Source organism: Pelophylax lessonae (genome assembly GCF_965119305.1).
Source record: "Pelophylax lessonae genome assembly, chromosome: 8".
NCBI lineage: Eukaryota > Metazoa > Chordata > Amphibia > Anura > Ranidae > Pelophylax > Pelophylax lessonae.
Genome location: NC_138775.1, coordinates 214,555,336 through 214,573,803, shown reverse-complemented (window position 1 = coordinate 214,573,803; position 18,468 = coordinate 214,555,336). Strand labels below are relative to the sequence as shown.

General features: G+C 42.2%; 1 protein-coding gene across 2 annotated transcripts in view; it reads right to left on the bottom strand.

The window, feature by feature from the left end:
- LOC309561825 (carboxyl-terminal PDZ ligand of neuronal nitric oxide synthase protein-like) overlaps nucleotides 1–18,468 on the bottom strand; it is a 224,134-nt gene that overhangs the window by 28,267 nt on the left and 177,399 nt on the right. Inside the window, exons 7-10 of one of the 2 annotated variants that reach the window (XM_082265878.1) lie at nucleotides 16,159–16,322; nucleotides 11,308–11,457; nucleotides 11,062–11,227; nucleotides 9,657–9,797 (exon numbers count right to left, since the gene is read on the bottom strand). In XM_082265878.1, coding sequence (XP_082122004.1) covers nucleotides 9,657–9,797; nucleotides 11,062–11,227; nucleotides 11,308–11,457; nucleotides 16,159–16,322 — 621 coding nt within the window. Of the gene's footprint in view, nucleotides 1–9,095; nucleotides 9,798–11,061; nucleotides 11,228–11,307; nucleotides 11,458–16,158; nucleotides 16,323–18,468 lie in introns of those variants that run through there. The other variant, XM_082265879.1, reaches the window with a different exon arrangement.

Below are 18,468 nucleotides of genomic sequence, written 5' to 3'. Positions count from 1 at the left end.
CTTCTGTATGGATCGAAGCTGGGGGAGCCGCTACACACGATTTGGGCAGCAGCAGAGCCTGGTCTCTTCCTGAAGGGCATCTGCTTGGCTGGGGGGTGAGCCAGCACCGAGAGGGAGGGACCCGGGGACTGGGGCACATGGGAGGGACTCAGGGACACAAACACAGCCAACGCCGACGCCCCCATTGACTTCCGATCTGCTCATCCCTGGAAGTCACAGAGCCGATCACTGGGGTCCGCCGTACACCGCACTGACCGGGAGCTAGCATTGCTATCCCTGACCCACACTTCCATCCATTGCACTACCCCACTGCCAGCCCTGCTCCTCTATCCACTGGACAACCAATCGCTCTCTACTACTCTGGGGGTAAAGACAGCCCGGTCCGGTTTAAAGGTGTCGGTTTTAGTAGTGGAGCATTTGGAAGAGTACAAGTACTCTTGCAAATGCTTGGTATTGGCACCGATACTGATATCGGTGCAATGCTAGTCAAAATGATTATTCATCCGATCTGAAATGTGGACTGATACATCCAAGTGTGTTAAATGACATAGGAACTTTGTACCTAAAGCTGAACTCTAGGCAAATATAAAAGACACAAATGAATTCAGCTCTTGATTCATTTATAAATCATTAAATGTACTCTTTGAAATACAAGCAGATAAAGTCCTTGAATTTGACTGTAACCAAGCCCTACTATATACACTGCTCAAAAAAATGAAAGTAACACTTTTTAATTAGAGTATAGCATCAAGTCAGTGAAACTCCTGGGATATTGATCTGCTAAGTTAAGTAGCAGAGGGGGTTGTTCATCAATTTCAGCTGCTTTAGTGTTAATGAAATTAACAACAGGGGCACTAGATGGGCAACAATGAGATGACCTCCAAAACAAAATGGTTTTACAGGTGGAGGCCACTGAAATTATTTTCCGTACTCCTCTTTTCTGACCTTTTTTCACTAGTTTTGCATTTGGCTAAGGTCAGTGTCACTACTGGTAGCATGAAGCGATACCTGGACCCTGTAGAGGTTGCACAGGCAGTCTAAATCCTTCAGGATGGCACCTCAATATGTGCCATTGCCAGAAAATTTGCTGTGTCTCCCAGCACAGTCTCAAGAGCATGGAGGAGAGTCCAGGAGACGGGCAGTTACTCTAGGAGAGCTGGACAGGGCCGTGGAAGGTCCTTATCCATCAGCAGGACCGGTATCTGCTCCTTTGTGCAAGGAAGAACAGGATAAGCACTGCCAGAGCCCTACAAAATGACCTCCAGCACGCCCTGGTGTGAATGTCTCTGACCAAACAATCAGAAACAGACTTTATGAGGGTGGCCTGAGGGCCCAATGTTCTCTTTTGGGGCCCTGTGCTCACTGCCCGGCACCGTGGAGCTTGATTGGCATTTGCCATTGAACACCAAAATAGGCAGGTCTGCCACTGGCGCCCTGTGCTTTTCACAGGTGAGAGCAGGTTCACCCTGAGCATGTGACAGGTGTGAAAGGGCCTGGAGAAGCCATGGACAATGTTCTGCTGCCTGTAACATTGTTCAGCATGACAATGGCATGGTGGATCAGTGATGGTTTAGGGAGGCATATCCATGGAAGTAAGCACAAACCTCTACAGGCTAGACAATGGCACCCTGACTGCCATTAGGTAATGGGATGAAATCTTTGAACCCATTGTCAGACCCTACGCTGGTGCAGTGGGTGCCTGGTTCCTCCTGGTGCACGACAATGCCTGGCCTCATGTGGTGAGAGTATGCAGTCAGATCCTGGAGAATGAAGGAATCAATACCAATGAATGGCCTCTACGCTCGCCTGACCTAAATCTAATAGAACACCTCTGGGACATTATGTTTTGGTCCATCCGATGCCGCTAGGTTGCAAGTCAGTCTGTTCAGGAGCTCAGTGATGCCCTGGTCAAGATCTAGGAGGAAATACCCCAGGTTCCCATCCGTCATCTCAAAAGGAGCATGCCCTGACGTGGTCAGGCATGCATACAAGCATGTGGGGGCCATACAAACTACTGAGTGCCATTTTGAGTTGCTGCAATGAGATTTCAGCAAAATGGACTAGCCTGCTGCATCATTTTTTTACTTTGATTTTCGGGGTATCTTTTAATTCAGCCCTAGAAGGGTTGATAATTTTCATTTCCATCAAACGATGTGGAATACTTTCGTAACTAACACATTACCCAGTCCATATCAGTATGGTATTTTTCCCCATTGAGATCGGATGTGTTTTCAAAGTGTTCCTTAAATTTTTTTAAACCGTGCATTTTTATGAATGTTTATTTACAACAAAATCAAAGCCTTACTTGCCACTCCACCACCTTCTGAAATATATCACCCCAAACATAACTTATATTTGTTTGCAACAGCTAGTGAAACTATATTATAGGTACTTGGTGATAAAACACATTCTGGATGATATCTCCTTTTCCTTCATAAAAACACAATGTAAGTTAGCAAGCAATATTCCTAGCTTGGAATTATCAACATATTGGGATCGAAAAAAGGGTGTCCAAACTATGTCAACTGTCCCACCAAGGTATGTTTTCCAAACAATAAGTACAGTCTTAGTTAAATGTATACAAGCCACAACTACTCAATTTACCCTAATCAATAGGTGAAAGAGGCCTTCCCAATATAAAGACCTAACATCAAGTAAGATATATACTGTACGTTGTTCTTTAAAAAGTGATTTGGCGAGTCTGGGCTTTGGGTGTGTCCCTGCACCTTTGAGGATAAGGCTACCTAAAAGGCAAACCTAATCTCTTTTCATTGCTACATATACAGTATGCCAATTGGGAGCCAATTGGGAGCTCTGTTAAACCAGCATTAGAGGTCACACTTTGCAGAGTACCTTTGGCACAGTGATGTGGCTTTACATTTGTTTGCATATGTATGTGATCAAAAACCTCAAAAACGATAATTGTTAAACCGGTTTAGAATATTTTTTTTGGCTGGCTTCCTAGCAAGTGTGCTGAGATTATTTTGAACTGTTTTACAAAAAACAAAATCTCTCTCTGCTAACTATGCTTCTAAATACATTATGTAAATCGCATCCATCTGCCCCAGTCAGGGCAGTGCTGCCCATGAGGCAGAGTTAGCATTCAGGGAGGCACGGTGGTGGGCAGCACTAAGGTTTGTTCATAACGGACACTCCATCTTCAGTACAGCTCAGTAACATTAGGCCTAGTAAACATGCTCAGAGTTATGCCTTGTACACAAGATGAAAGTATGGGACGAATGATCTTCCGTTTTTTTTTTTTTTTTTTTGCATGCTAGTCTCATATCAAAATAGGCTACTAAAGTCACAAAAATTCTCGTAAGACAGAATACAACTTCGGGAAATGCTGTAATATATTATTTTGTCTTATAATGTATTTTTTCGTTTCCAAGCATGAGTGGTCTTGGTCACACAATTTTTTTCGTACAAATACTATACTAATTACACAAAAATGGTTTGTTCCATTATTGTATGAGAAACATCTGCATGCTTGTCCATTCCAATATTATCACATGAACTGTCGTGCTCTCGAAAGCTGTGTACTAATGATCAAATTATCGGACGATCACTTTTAAAATGGAATTTTTTGGCCTATTTTCTCATAGTGTGTACTAGGCATTACTAAGCTCCCTGTCCAGCAGCTGCGTCTGTGACACAAAAATGCATGGCCACTTTTGGCAGTATTTGCCTCCCGCCACAGGCGTGAAACGAATCACTTGTTGTCCGTCTGCATTTACACCTAAAACCTCCTGTCCATAATGTATATACTGATTAGGTTGCTAGTCTGTGTCATAGAAGCAACATAAAGCTACACACAACAAAGCTGTTCAACACTTCTCTTGGTCTTGGTGAAGCACATGTAATTAATACAAGGTTGACTAATGTGAAAGATTAAGTCAAATCAATTTTCTTATCTAAAAAAAGGGCAAAAAACAACTTTTTGATATCCAGTCAGATATGTATCACAGCTGCTTAATGATGACATCTGGTAAAGAATGGCCACATCAATTGCTCTTTTTGCAATTTGGGTTTTAGGCTAAATTCTCAAAATCAGGACATTTGTGATACGGCATGTTAAAAACATGATAAACATTATGGTCACATTGTAAAGCACTACATTTAGTCTTTTGCCCACAAATACAGTGAACACAAAAATTTACTGTAATCGCTTCTTGCACCAGGTGCACCTATGGGCTACCCAATACGTTGAGAAGGTGGATGCCAGCTAGACAGAAGTAAATTGGACAACAAGTTTGGTTGTGGTATAAGTTGCTATACAATTCCCCGCTTTTTTTGTAGGGGGTGTGCCGAGTGTGTGGTGGTTAATACTACTGTATTAACCTGAGTGTAGATCAGTTCTGGGGGCAGGTACAGAGGGGAGACAATGCTTCTCCATGTGTCTTCTGCATTGAGCCGACTTACATTACAGGTTACAAGGCCCAGTGCAGGGGAAGCATAAGAAAAAGCGTTATAGATACATACAATATAAATCACCACTATGAATAAAGTGTCCAGTGCATCCTATGTGTCTTCCTATTAAATGTGCAATACTAAAAGATAATACAAATAAATAATAAATATTTGTGCTGAAGACGTCATCACGACGAAACGTACGTAGAGCGTCATCGCGTCACATCCGCCTAAGTGGAACGCACATCCGCCCTGTGGAACGCACGGCGTCCCGGAAGTGCGCTATTATTGCTTTCTATGCCATTACCCTCTATTCCCTTTGTGAGTACCTAATTTTTATATACAATAAAGTATTTTAAAACTTAGCAGTACTACTCTATGTGAGCCTTCTTCCCCCATATATCGATACACCTTCGGACCCTAACATCAAGGAACCTGGTTCACAAGATTTGGGTAGATAATCGGACCACCCAACCACTTTGATGGCCAGTGGAGGAGATCCAGGATTATAGACAAGGCCTGACACCCCTGCAGGGGTACATAGTTCTGGTGAGTGCGGTCCAAGGGGTGCGGGGAGCACTGAACGGTCACCATATACCTGAGCACCTTTAATATTTCATCAGAACACCTGCACTCAAGTCACCTTTTTTTGCCAAGTTTTTTAGGAAATTTTCTTGCATTGTGGGACTATTTGTTCCTTCTTAGGTGTAACGGACTTATTTATTCTTGTATCATTGCTGCTATAATATTTATCTACCTATTGTGCACCTTATTTAAGTCATACTTTAAGCGGATCCATTTTTATAATTTTTATATTTTTTATGTTTTTATATATTTATATTTATTTTTATTCTGTACAATTCACCCCTTTTTTTAATTCATACATTTCATCTAATTTTCTCATCATACCAATTCTCACTTATTCTATATCCACTTTTCAGCACAAATATTTATTATTTATTTGTATTATCTTTTAGTATTGCACATTTAATAGGAAGACACATAGGATGCACTGGACACTTTATTCATAGTGGTGATTTATATTGTATGTATCTATAACGCCTAAATTTTGGACATATAGAAACATCAGCAGTTTTTGGCAGCGCCATACACCTTCCCCCTCCTTTCTCTTCATTCTCACTATATTCCTAGTAATATAGTATAAAGGTGGGCTGCAGCCAATATTAAATACCAGGAATCTAGAATTATCCTAAGCGCGGATTTGTTTACATTTCATAAGAAAAAGCGTATTTCCACTTATCTCTACCCCAAACACAAGCATCATTTCACTAAAGTCTAGCCCCAACATAGGCATAATTCTATTAAGTAGTAAACCAACAAAAACCTAATTCTACTAAGATCTACTCCTACATAGGAATAATTCTACGAAGATCTACTCCAAAACACGCATAATTCCACTAAGGTCTACTCCCAACACAATCATAATTCCACTAAGGTCTACTCCCAACACAATCATATTTCCACTAAATTCTACCACCAACACAAACATAATTCCACTAAATTCTACCACCAACACAATCCTAATTTCACTGAGGTCTACACCCAAAACAATCATAATTCCACTGAGATCTAACCCCAACACAATCATAATTCCACTTAGGTCTACTCCCAACACAATTTCCACTAAATTCTACCCCCAACACAAACATAATTCCACTAAGGTCTACCCCCAACACAAACATAATTCCCCTAAGGTATACCCCCAACACAATCATAATTCCACTAAGTTCTACTCCTAACAAAATCATAATTCCACTAAGGTCTACCCCCAACACAAACATAATTCCACTAAGGTCTACCCCCAACACAAACATAATTCCACTAAGGTCTACCCCCAACACAATCATAATTCCACTAAGGTCTACCCCCAACACAATCATAATTCCACTAAGGTCTACCTCAACACAAACATAATTCCACTAAGGTCTACCCCAACACAAACATAATTCCAACAAATTCTACCGCTAACACATACATAATTCCACTAAATTCTACCCTCAACACAAACATAATTCCACTAAAGCAACCAATAGATTGTGAAATTTTTCTCCTTCTACCATGGGTGGAAGGAAAGAAAGTCGCTTGATTACCCCATCAACAATGACTGTGGGGGAATCAAGCAATTTTCTTTCCTTCCACCTGGAATCTCCCCCCCCCCCCCCCCGCAGCACTATTGTGTTCTGCCGGCGGGGAGCCTTCCCGGCTGACAGAACACAATGGAATTGATTTACTAAAACTGGAGAGTGCAAAATCTGGTGCAGCTCTGCATAGAAACCAATCAGCTTCTAGGTTTTGTCAAAGCTTAATTGAACAAGCTGAAGTTGGAAGCTGATTAGCTACCATGCACAGCTGCACCAGATTTTGTACTCTACAGTTTTAGTAGATCAACCCCAATGGCTACTGATAGCCACCAGCAGTAATCGCACGTAAAAAAGTCTGATCGATGGATCGACTGGGGTACAATCAGCCTGCCCATACAAGGATCAAATTTAGGCTGGTCCCTGCAGAACTGGCCGAGATTTGATCCATCTATGGGCGGCTTAAGGCCTACCCCCAACACAAACATAATTCCACTAAGGTCTACCTCCAACTAAAGCATAATTTCATTAAGGTCTACCCTCTACATGCTTTACTATGCAGCTCTGCAATAACAGTCTAGAAAGGTACCACCCAGTGCACACTAAAGAGGACTAATAAAACAGCAGACTTCCCTGGCCGTTCTCTGTAATCTGGCAATTTTTGGTAGACCCTCTCTGTAAGGCCCCTTTCCCACTTGTGCGAGGTCTATGGACCTCAAGTCGCATCAAAGTTGGACAAAAGTAGTGCAGGGACTACTGTGAAGTTGCACAGATAGGAATGGTACTCATTGGAAATCATGGGGTGCGACTTTGCAGTCCCAAGTCACAGGAAAAGTCGCACAAGTGTGAAAGGGGCCTGACAATGTCATTCTGTAACTGTGTGGTAGTCTCTCTGTAACTTATTTATTTTTACATACAGCAGTCTCTGTATTACGGCAGCTTTTTTCTGTAACGTGTTAGTGGCAAAGTGGCAATGCAGATTCTTAATCCCTACAAGGGCCTACATGAACCAAAGATTATAGCCGAATCCCATGCAGATAAAAAGCACACCCTTTCATCCAGCTATATATTAAGAATAGTGAATTTATACACAGAACGATCATAAATGCCTCAATCCCACTTAATATCAGCCTTCTAGAACCTCTGCACAGCAGGACTCGGTGTGGAAGAGCCAATGACAGAATGCAGAGCCAGTCAGGGATCCCCACTGTTTTGCACAGCTCACATACATACAGGAGGGTAGAGCATATTGATTATCTATTTGATTTGCTGCAACCTCATCATTGTTCAATCACAGGCTGGGGTAGCCCTGAACTAGGCTGTATTGCTTAACTGCAGTAGAGGCTGCAGAGATCCAGGACCTGCCTGAGCTCTTTATTAGGGGCATCTGGATTGCAGGACATGACTGAGAAGAGTTAGAAATCCTTACTGACACAGCAGGGCTTCTCATGTATGATTCAGGTAAGGTAGCCCAATCTTCATATGTATGCATGGTAATCAGTGGTGGCTAGTGCATAATATACTTTGGGGGTGGCCCACAGCCCCCCCAGCCAGCCAACCACAAACCCCCCTCCCCCCGCTCTAACAATCGCCTGTCAGGCCCCCGCCAGCCCCTGCACTTACCCCATGCAGGTGGCGTCTTCACCCCTGCGTCTCTTCTGGAGTCCTGGCAGTCGATTTAACTCACGGCCAATCAGAAGTTAGGACTCGCGGCCAATCGGGTCTTAGGACTCCCGAACTCAGGACCCGCTTCCTGATTGGCCATGAGGAGAAACAGGGAGACATTAGTGAATAATAATTTGCTGTCACACAACTGGGTGGGCTGTGGGCGCAGGATCCATTGGAATCCATGCGTCCGGCACCCTGCATGTAGATTAGGGGCCTAGGCACATGGATTAGGGGGGGCGGCACCCCTGCGCCCTGTATGGACGGGCCGCCACTGATGGTAATAGTTACAAAACATGATTAAATAATTAAAGTAAGTAAAAAATACTGACAAAGCCATTCCTACTGTAGTGCATCTCCAACGCAATATTTGAACACATAGGCTGGAGGTAAAAATCTCCAATATCAAGTGCAATGCTTCCTAGTTCTTTTATACTATTTTTTTTTTTTTTACAGTACAGAAAATATATTACTATACATCTGCTCTGGACATGATATCACCAGTATGTACAATCAAATCCAACTGTCATTGTCGGAAACCCACATAAAGGCTTTTTTAATACATCAGTGCAAGGAACTATGACAACGTGCAAAGTGCAGTAACCCATAGCAGTCAACCACATTAGACCTTGACCTGGTTTAGATAAGGGTTTCTCAGACCTGTCCCATAGGATTACAGCTCGTTTTTCCTGATCTTTTCATGGAATTAGGCTGGGTTCACACAGTTTCCCCGCATCCAATTCGCATGACAGGAGAATGGGACTGGCTCTCAATGGAGCCGGTTCACACATCCCTGGGGTGGCTGCGGAGCGCATGGCACAAGGGTCCTGTGCGTCTTTGGCTCAGTTTCAGATCTGAATTCAGGCAAACATTTGGGTCCAATTTGTCCCTGAAACAGAAAACAGGGCCGCACTGGTGTGAACCCAGCCCTACATGTATAATGATTACAGGTCTTCATTTCAGCTTAGATTATTTATGAGCAAGTCGGGAAAACATGACCTAAAGAAAGGTTTGGTAAGCACCGGTTTAGTCTAACCAGAGCAATAGTAGATGACTGCCAATTGCTTGTTATAGGTTACTGCTCCCTGCCTTTAGCCATATTTAATACGTCCCAAAAGTACCAGATGCCCAGTTATGCTGGCACTATGTACATATAGGGTAGTAACAGTGCATACTCCCCTTAGATCACAAACATAACTTGAGAATAACTGTATGCCACCAACTCTTCACTGGTTCACACAGCAATCTCATCGTCCAGACTGTCTCCCAGCATGTCTCTATGTAACACGTGTGCCAGCCTTCCACCATCATCCTGCCAGGACTCTCTTTCATCGCTCTCATCTGTGTTGGACTCGTATTCCGATGCTATGCCAGACTCTCTGAATCTGTACAGCTCCAGACTACCCAGCAGTTCCCCCGATCCCTCCCCCTCGCCGGGCACAAAGCGATAACACTGCACCTTCACTAGGCAGTCTGTCCTACCTAAGGGGCTACCCAGCTGATATGAAGAATCAGGATCTGTCAATGGGGGTAAATCATCAGGCTGAGGTGTTGTTGCGTCACAAATCACCGACAGGACACTGGGACGGAAAGTAATTTCCAGAAGACTGTCTTGAGATCCCACTGCAAAAGACAGAATGAAAGATAATCACCATTCAGACATTAGAACCTGTTAAATATTATCTGCTGATTCTGCTTACTAATGCTAATACTAGGTTCATACTTGCGCGCGTGGTCCTGACCCACAGGCACAACGTACTGCTCTTTCGCAGACGAAAAAGGGCGCCATTAATTCTTAAGCATCAACAAATGCAACGTGTTTCTTTGTGTGCCAAATCCCATGGTGCGGTGCGATTTAATAAAAAAAAAAGTCTGGGACTTCTTTCCCCGCATTCCTCGTGGGTACAACAGCCAATTTAAATAAATTGGCTACTGCACCTGCGACATATGGGCTTAAGCGCACCACATATGTGAATCTAGCTTTAGTTTACACCTGGGTTGCCCTTTGAAAAGAGATTGGCAGGGGATCGCTTTTCAGACAGTAGTACGGGTGCATTTGACAGTCATTCAGGAGGTAACACAGGCCAGGTATATTTATTCATGCCTCAAAGCAAAGGATTACAGCCATGGTATGTGCATGATCCCAGAAACCCATATATTTATGAAGAATTTACTTTTGAGGTAACCCAGAGAAAACCACGGTACAAAATATAAAATTATGGGGTATTCGGGTATAGGGGGTTACGCCCCTTTGTAACCCTTATTTGTATTAATGCTAAAATCAAACACGTATAAACCTACATATGGATATAAGGACATACGGGTTTCTAGTATTATGAGTAGGATTTGGTGTCCCCACTATTAGCCCCTGGCATCCCGGATACATATAAAATTGGTCATGTATGTGACCCCATCTAGCTGCCTTTGCAGCCTTGTACGGGGGTGATAAAATTGCGGGGGGGGGGGGCAGTACGGGGGTGATAAAACTGCGGGTCAACCCCCTTTTTTTTTTGGAAACAGCAAAAGTCAATGAGCCCCAACATAACCCAATGACACCACAGTACAAACTGTGACAAACAAAAAATTAAAACAAATAAAATCCAAGAGGGATATAGGTAACTATTGGGGTTTTTCTCCCCAGCTTCCAATCAAATACCCAACTTGGGGGAACTAATACATTAAGAATTGAGCAGCTAATGTTCTTGGGTGTAAAAAAATATAAAAATACATTTTTATGATTCTTATACAAATAGTGTTGTGATCATATTATTGCATATAAATAAGCCTGTAAAAACGGAGACATCCATGTTTCAGCACCATGAATCTTTGCAGGCAATGAGAATAAAAATGGTTCATGCACCCTGCTAATATCTCAGTGAATACATACTAGCATTTTTTCCAGACAGCTTGAACTCCAATTCTTGCACCTGCTTCACTAGTAGGGAGATGTGCTGCAATAGATCCTTGTTCTGCAGCAGTAGCTGGTGTACTCTGGCCTGAGACTCCAACCTGGCAGCCGCCTCGGCAGCCAACTGGTCCTTTAGCAAATGTACCTGGTGAAAAGAAAATGGTGCTCAGACCGGTAAAGGACTTCTGGCACATAATAAACCCTTATACCTCTGCCTAACCTCACCTGAGCCACAGCCACTTGTGTTTGCTGCTGTTGCTGATGCAGTTGTTGTTGAAGGAACTGTATTTGATGGTGGACAGAGAGGGGAGTCCCAGGGGATAGCTGACTTCCGGAGGGTAATAACATCTTAGGAGAGGCAGTAATCATTTGATCCTGTAGGGAAGGCAAATTATAGTGTACAACATCGAACGGAAAGACAAGTCATTGGCCAGGTAATATCAGACCCTGAATACAACTTATTTACCTTTTACTGTTCACAGCAAGAGAAAACTATTCTAAAACGAAAAGTTATTTCTAGGAAATTACAATGAAGCATTGCTTCATTCCCTACTGCTAATGTAATAGAAACCAGTGGTCTGTCTGTTCAAAGTCTAGCATGGATTCCCATGTGAGTGCCGGTTCACACATATGCGATGTCAGACAATGCATGTGACTCAAGGAGGGAGGCGTGCCGTCATTGCGTCATCGGCGGTCCGTGCTGCAGCCGGACCCGATGCACCCAGAGATCCTCAGCCTGTAACTGTTTGATAATCTGCTCGTAACCGTTCAACTTAACTGTAAGTGCAAGTCTATACACAATAAATTGTTTATAAAGGTAATGCACTATCAGTCCCATCTGTTCTTTCATGTGCATTGGAACATCGTGGGGAGTATACTCTACTCACCCTAAGGAATAGGAGACATACGTTGGCTTGTACAGAGGGAAGAAAGTGGGAACGATCCTATCCATCCATTGTGTTAAGGAAGCATCCTCATGCCCAAGATATTTAGAGGCTTGATTGTCTCTTACATCTGGTAAGAGGCTTGTATTTACCTATCACCCGGGTGACCGTGCACGTGTGCAGGTGGAATTAGGACACTGGCTTTATCTACATGTGAATCATTATTATCAGGCACTTACCTTCTTTCCGCCGGGTAAGGAGGCATTTCACCAGGTGGAGGGAACACCTTATCATCACCTTGATTTATATTTGGATTCTTTTCACCATTTCCCATTACTTTGGACCACATTATTTAATGGACTTTCATTTTAGTGGTTTATTTGTTGGAGTCACATTGAATGTTTTTTAAGACTTCATTTATTGATTTAACACTTCATTCACCCATCACTGTGATATTTGGGTTTTCATCCCTTATATTTTTTATATATTGTTTAATATATGATTTTTTCACCAATTTAGAAAAGCGCACCATCACTTTTAAACAATGCATGTGACTCACAATGCACTGCTGTGCAAATCAAATGCGATGTCTGTGCGATGCAAATTCAGCCATGCAGACTGCATGGGTGAATTCGCATTGCATTCAGACTAAAGTCGCACAGGACCCTTTTTTTGGTCTGCATCAGAATTCACACCTATGCGCTCTGATTCCTGTCCGAATTGACAGATCGCACTGCGATATGCGAACTAATCTGGGGGTGTCGTTAACTTTGTATTGACACTCCCAGCAGTTTGCATATGGCAGTGTCAACTGCCTGTGAGTCGGGGGCGATGCAGTAGACTCGCAGGGTTCCCGCACTGCACCAATGTGAACCGGCACTTAGTCAGAGGAAAGCTCTAATAAAAGAAGATCAGCTGAGTCTCATGGGTTGAGGATGGGGATGGGGAGAAGCAATGTTTATATTTTCAGTACTCCGATAAATATAATTTTGAACGGTTTTCCATAATAAATAATTTATCTTTACTTCGTTTTTTTTTTTTTACTGCCTCTAAACACCCCTTTATTGTGGTGTCTATGCGCACATAGACTTTTAGCAGCATTTAGGCTAAGTTCACATGTAGGCGTTTTGGGGCATTTTTCTGCTCTAGAATCAGTTTAAAAAACGCCCAACAAGACAAATCCTATTCATTTCAATGGCCCCTGTTCACATCTGAGCGTTTTGATGTTTTAAGCAAAACGCCCAACGCTCAAAAAAGTACACAAGCTTCTTTTTGGGCAGATTACAGGTGTCTTTATTTTTTTCCATTGGTCACTTGTCAACCTAAAAACGCCTGCACAAAAACGCCTGAAAAAACGTCCATAAAAAAACCTGTAAGTAGCAACGCCTAGATGTGAATGTAGCCTCAGTGGCAGGAGTTTAGAGGCAGGAAAAATAAAAACCCTCTGCCAGTGCGTCCAGGAGAAGCAGAGTTAAGGAAGAAAAAACACTTGACGATTGTTAACGTGCCTAAATGTGTCAGCGTTTAGCGCTTGAGCATTAATTCATTTTAATGGCCAGAATACATTTTTTATTCTGGCCAATGAAATGAATTAAAGCGATTTGAAACCGTGGCAATAAAAATAATAAAAAAAAACAAAAAACCCTTTCCCCTGTAAGGCAATTACATAATGCGCTAGTATGCATTGCATACTAGCACATTATGAAATACTTACCTTAGAACAAAGCCCTTCAGCGGCACATTGCCATTGCTGACAGGGCTTCCATCCTTTTTTTTTTTTTATCTACTTAAAAATAACTAGTTTTAAACCAATTTGCAGGATTTAAAAAGCTGCTGCAGGTAATGCAAAATAGTTCATATAATTGGATAGCTTATGCTTGCCAAGATGCAAATGAGAACTACCATTTTGGTACAATGTATTTGAAATATTATTTCCTTCCGCACTCTCTATTCTCTCATTTAAGATGGGTACTAAATCTTACAGGAAGGATATGGAGATGTGATCTGTATCCAGGTAGTCATTATATATTCACAGGCAATTCAGCAGGGACTATGCCTCTCTATCGTTCCTCTGGGAGAAGGTGTGCACTTGTAAATTTTAATCAAAGCTTAGAAGTACAGATGGAAAAATAGAGTTTGAATATTCTCTAGAATAGTTTATCTAGATTAAAACAGGCTGGGGGTTTGGATCTTGTAGGGACTGCCTAGCTTTAAGCAAAGGAAATAGACACTTCAATTTATTCACTTGCAAAGTAATTTCTTGTAGATGTGCCAACATTCCAACTGTCAGCACACAGCCCACAGAGTTTCATCTAAAAAGGCTAGAGGAGTAGGTTTTGCATACAGCAACCAGACTTAAGTTGCTACTTAGTGTTGGTCCCTATGAATGTAGGTAGGCAGCACTGTGATATCAAGTGTTCTACAAAGCTAAGCATCAACAGAGATACAGCTGGCATTTGATTATAAGTTCTCATGCACACAGGATGGTTTTGCAGCTGCTGTTTGGGGCGTCTGGCTTTTTTTTTCCTGCCTCGAAATGTCCCTTTATTGTTGTGTCCATGCACACAGACTTTTAGCAGCATTTAGTGGCAGGAGGGTTTAGAGGCAGGAAAAAACCTTCTGCCTGTGTTTCCAGGAGCAGCAGAGTTAGGGCAGAAAAAAATGATCGTCAACGTACCTAAATGCGTTTAGTGCTTGAGCGTTAATTTTAATGGCTAGAATAAATAATTTGTTCTAATGAAATTATTTAAAGAAGAAGTTGTAATCCACGGCAGTAAAAAAATACTTTCCCCTGTAAGGCAATTGCATAATATGCTAGCATCCCATACTAGCACATTATAAAATACTTCCCTTAGAACCAAGCCCTTCAGCAGCGTGCTGTCACCTCTGACAGGGCTTCCATCTTCCCCCGGTCTTCCTTCTGCATTTGTGGGCTCAGGCTGTACAAATGGCCGGAGCAGTGATGACGTCACTCACACGCATGCCCATAGGAGCCCTCGGTTCTAGTACACAGCTCTGAAGGTCCGGCATAGTATGCTAGACTTTCAGAGCACACGAGCCAGTGAAGTCACCTGCTGCATCCAGTGTGAATATTTCTTTTTTTTTTTTTTATTCCAAACATAGTGAATTTTTCTTAAAGTGGAGTTCCGGCCTATTTTGCAACTTTAGTGATTCCTGGAGTGCTCGCTATGCTAATCAACAATTGGGCATTTTCATTTTTTTTTTGGGGGTCCCTTACTTTATTTTCAGGGCATTTTTGATTGTACTTCCTCCTTCTCCCCCCTCTGTGGCCACGGCCAACGACATCACTTCCGCCTTTGCATTGCATCCTGGGAGCTGTTTGTCATCACTCCCAGGAGGCTGCAATCAGGAAGAACTCCCAGAACACTCCCTGGAATCAGGAAGAAGGACAAAGCAGATTACACTGTGGCTTCAGATGCCCACGTCTAAGATGGCCACGCCCAGACAGTGTTTTTAAAAGTAAGATTTTGACTACAATCCAATACTGTACACCTTGTAAGTATGAGAATAGCGGTTCTGTAAAGGAAGATGGATTAGTATTATAGGGGTATTTTTAGTTAAAAAAAGGTATTTGAGGCCGGAACTCCGCTTTAAATGGTGCATATTCATTTTACCTACAGGTAAGCCTTATTATAGGCTTACCTCTAGGTAAAAATCAGAAAGCGGACCTAACTACTGCTTTAACGCTAAAGGGCTTGATGCCTGTAAATGCGCCTAAATGCTTGTATAAGCGCTGAATACTTTTACTAGTGTCAGACATTTTTTTCTGCAAAAACCCTGCTGTCTTCTAGGAGAGATAAAAATAAAGTTCTGTGTGCATGAGGCCTAAATATAGGTCATCATTTGTGATAAAAATAAAAGTACTGCATGAATACCATACAAAGTAATGCATGCAGACATAGTTATCCTAAAAAAAGGATAACAATACTGCACCATCATTGCTGCTCCCTTTTTGTTCCATAATCACCTTCTACTACAAGTATTATGTGGATACTGCATGTTCATGGGCCACTCAACACTGACGGTCTCCATCTCAGCAAAGAAAGCCCTCGAATGTGTCTCCTACTTGTAAGGAATCCTCCTTGCGAAAGTTCAAGCATGGAAGTAACCAGAACTAAAAAATGTATCTGTACATCATAAAAACTTTAGCATAGAGAAGCACAATATCTACCTGAGCCTTCTTGTCTTCAGTACGATCGCTCTCTCCATTTACAGCGTCTAGATCAGTCACTCCGCGGCTGAATTTTGGAGCCTGTCCTCCAGGCAAAGGACTGTCCAGAGCATCAATGTCAGTCTCATCAGCATTGTGATCTACACTGGCAACTATTTGTGTCACTGAAAATCAAGAAAAAGATAAGAGCAAAGAAATGTTAAGAGGACATCCTCGGCCTGATGGTTACAAGAGATGTGATAGATTCCTATACTGCAACAATCAGGAGATTACTGTCCTTTAGAGAGCAACAGTACTGGTCGGAAAATATTGGCATAAATAGTCGCTCACCAGTGCCTTTTCTGCTGTGGAAAGGAACTAGCCACCACAATAAGGCTGGCCATACATTATACAATTTTCCTTTTAGATTTAGCAAAACCATATAAATTGAGGTCACACCAAAAACTTTAAATTAGTATGCAATCAGGCAGGCACTACAAAGGAAATTGAATAGGAAAATTGTATAATGTATGACTAAGCCTTAGCTTCATCCACATGAGGAGACTGCAGCATATCAGACTGGCAGAGGTCTCACTGGCCATCACTGTAGGTGAGACGTCTAAAGGTCTGGCCAACTAAAAAGTTACAGAAGCCACAGCACATTCATGCTAAACAGAACAATTACTTATGACTGGATTAAATTTTAAAGCAGTCTAAGGCCCAGTACACACCAGGACCAGGACTCAGAGGTCCTCTGAAGACGTCATGCGCTCTGACGAAACGCGCGTCAGGTGGAACGCACGCCGCAAGCCAGGTGGAACGCAATCCGGTAGCTACCGCTCTCCACACTACAGGCATCATTACACCGGGCGCGATTTTATATTATTTATCTGTACTGTTTGATCAGTTACACTAATAAAACCTTATTAACGGTACTGCACCATCTGGAGCTATTATTTTCTCCCTAACCGGACTGGAAGGACCTCTTTTATCCAGGAAGGGGATTTCGGTTTGTGGGGGACTACAAAGCCCAGCAGTCACCATTCCTTTGGCCGAGAAGGCCACCAAGCTTTACAGGTCTTTTTGCCATAAGGTAATTTAGACCCACCATTTCTGGTGAGTTCACATCTTTACTTTTTCTAAAGCAACTTCATTGACCGACCATTGGACCATTGGAGGATCCAGCACTGAGCACTTGCACTTTTCTTTTTGCACTACATTGTAATCAATTTTCACTACAGTCACTTATGAACTTTGATTGGACTTTATTTGGCACTATTATGCACTTATATGACACTTATGCGATTTGATAATTTATACTGTATGAATATTTATTGGGTTTACATTGCAATATTTATATCTAGTCTATGATATTTTAGCCACGTATTTATATATTTATTTACTGATTTTATATAACATGTATAGATTATCCTGATTCCCCATTAGCAAGCGCTATATAATCCTATATATTCTTGGGGTTGTTTCATCCATTCCTTACCTATTTTATAGCAGCTGCTACCCTCCCTATAATCTCACACACATAGTATTCCCTCCAAATAGGCTTTCCACAGGCGCGAAGAATATACTCCCTTGAGTATATATATTTTCTATACTAACACAAGCAATGTTAATGTGGCATTCTCTCCCACTGTGCTATGGTTTTCTGGACAGGGGAAATCCCAAAGCCAGAATACACTGATTAGTGCTCACAGCCATTGGCTGCAGCCGATAATTGAATGGTGGTTTATCAGCATAGAAAAGTGACGGCAGAAAAAGACCAAGTAGCCCTTTGAGTCTACCCATTTTTATAAAAAAAAATTGAGGGTTTTTTTTTCCCCCCATTAACTTTATTGTCCGAGTATAGATCTCCGTTTGTCCCAAGCATGTTTGAAGCCATTTACTGCTAACGGTCTTAATACTTCTGCTGGTAGTTTATTCCAAGCATCAACTACACTTTCAGTAAAATTATACTTTCTAAGATTCGTTTATAAACTTTCCTCCAGTTAGGTTGAGGTCATGCCCCTGAGTTCTTGATTTTGGTTACAGATCGAAAATACTGCCCTCCTTGGCTGGGCCAGATATATGCAATAAAGAAGACACTTCTGCCTAAGCTGCTATATCCATTCAGGGTTCTGCCTGTTCCAGTCCCCCCACATGTCCTGCGCTCCTTGTAATGTCTTCTCTTTAAATTTGTCTGGGGCCCAACCAAACCACGGTTAAACAGACACTTACTCTATAAGCCCAAGGACAGTTGGGGATGCTGAACATCACCTACTACTATAAGGCAGCCCAGATAGCTCCTCTTTTCCAACTGTTTGCAAGAAAAGGCCG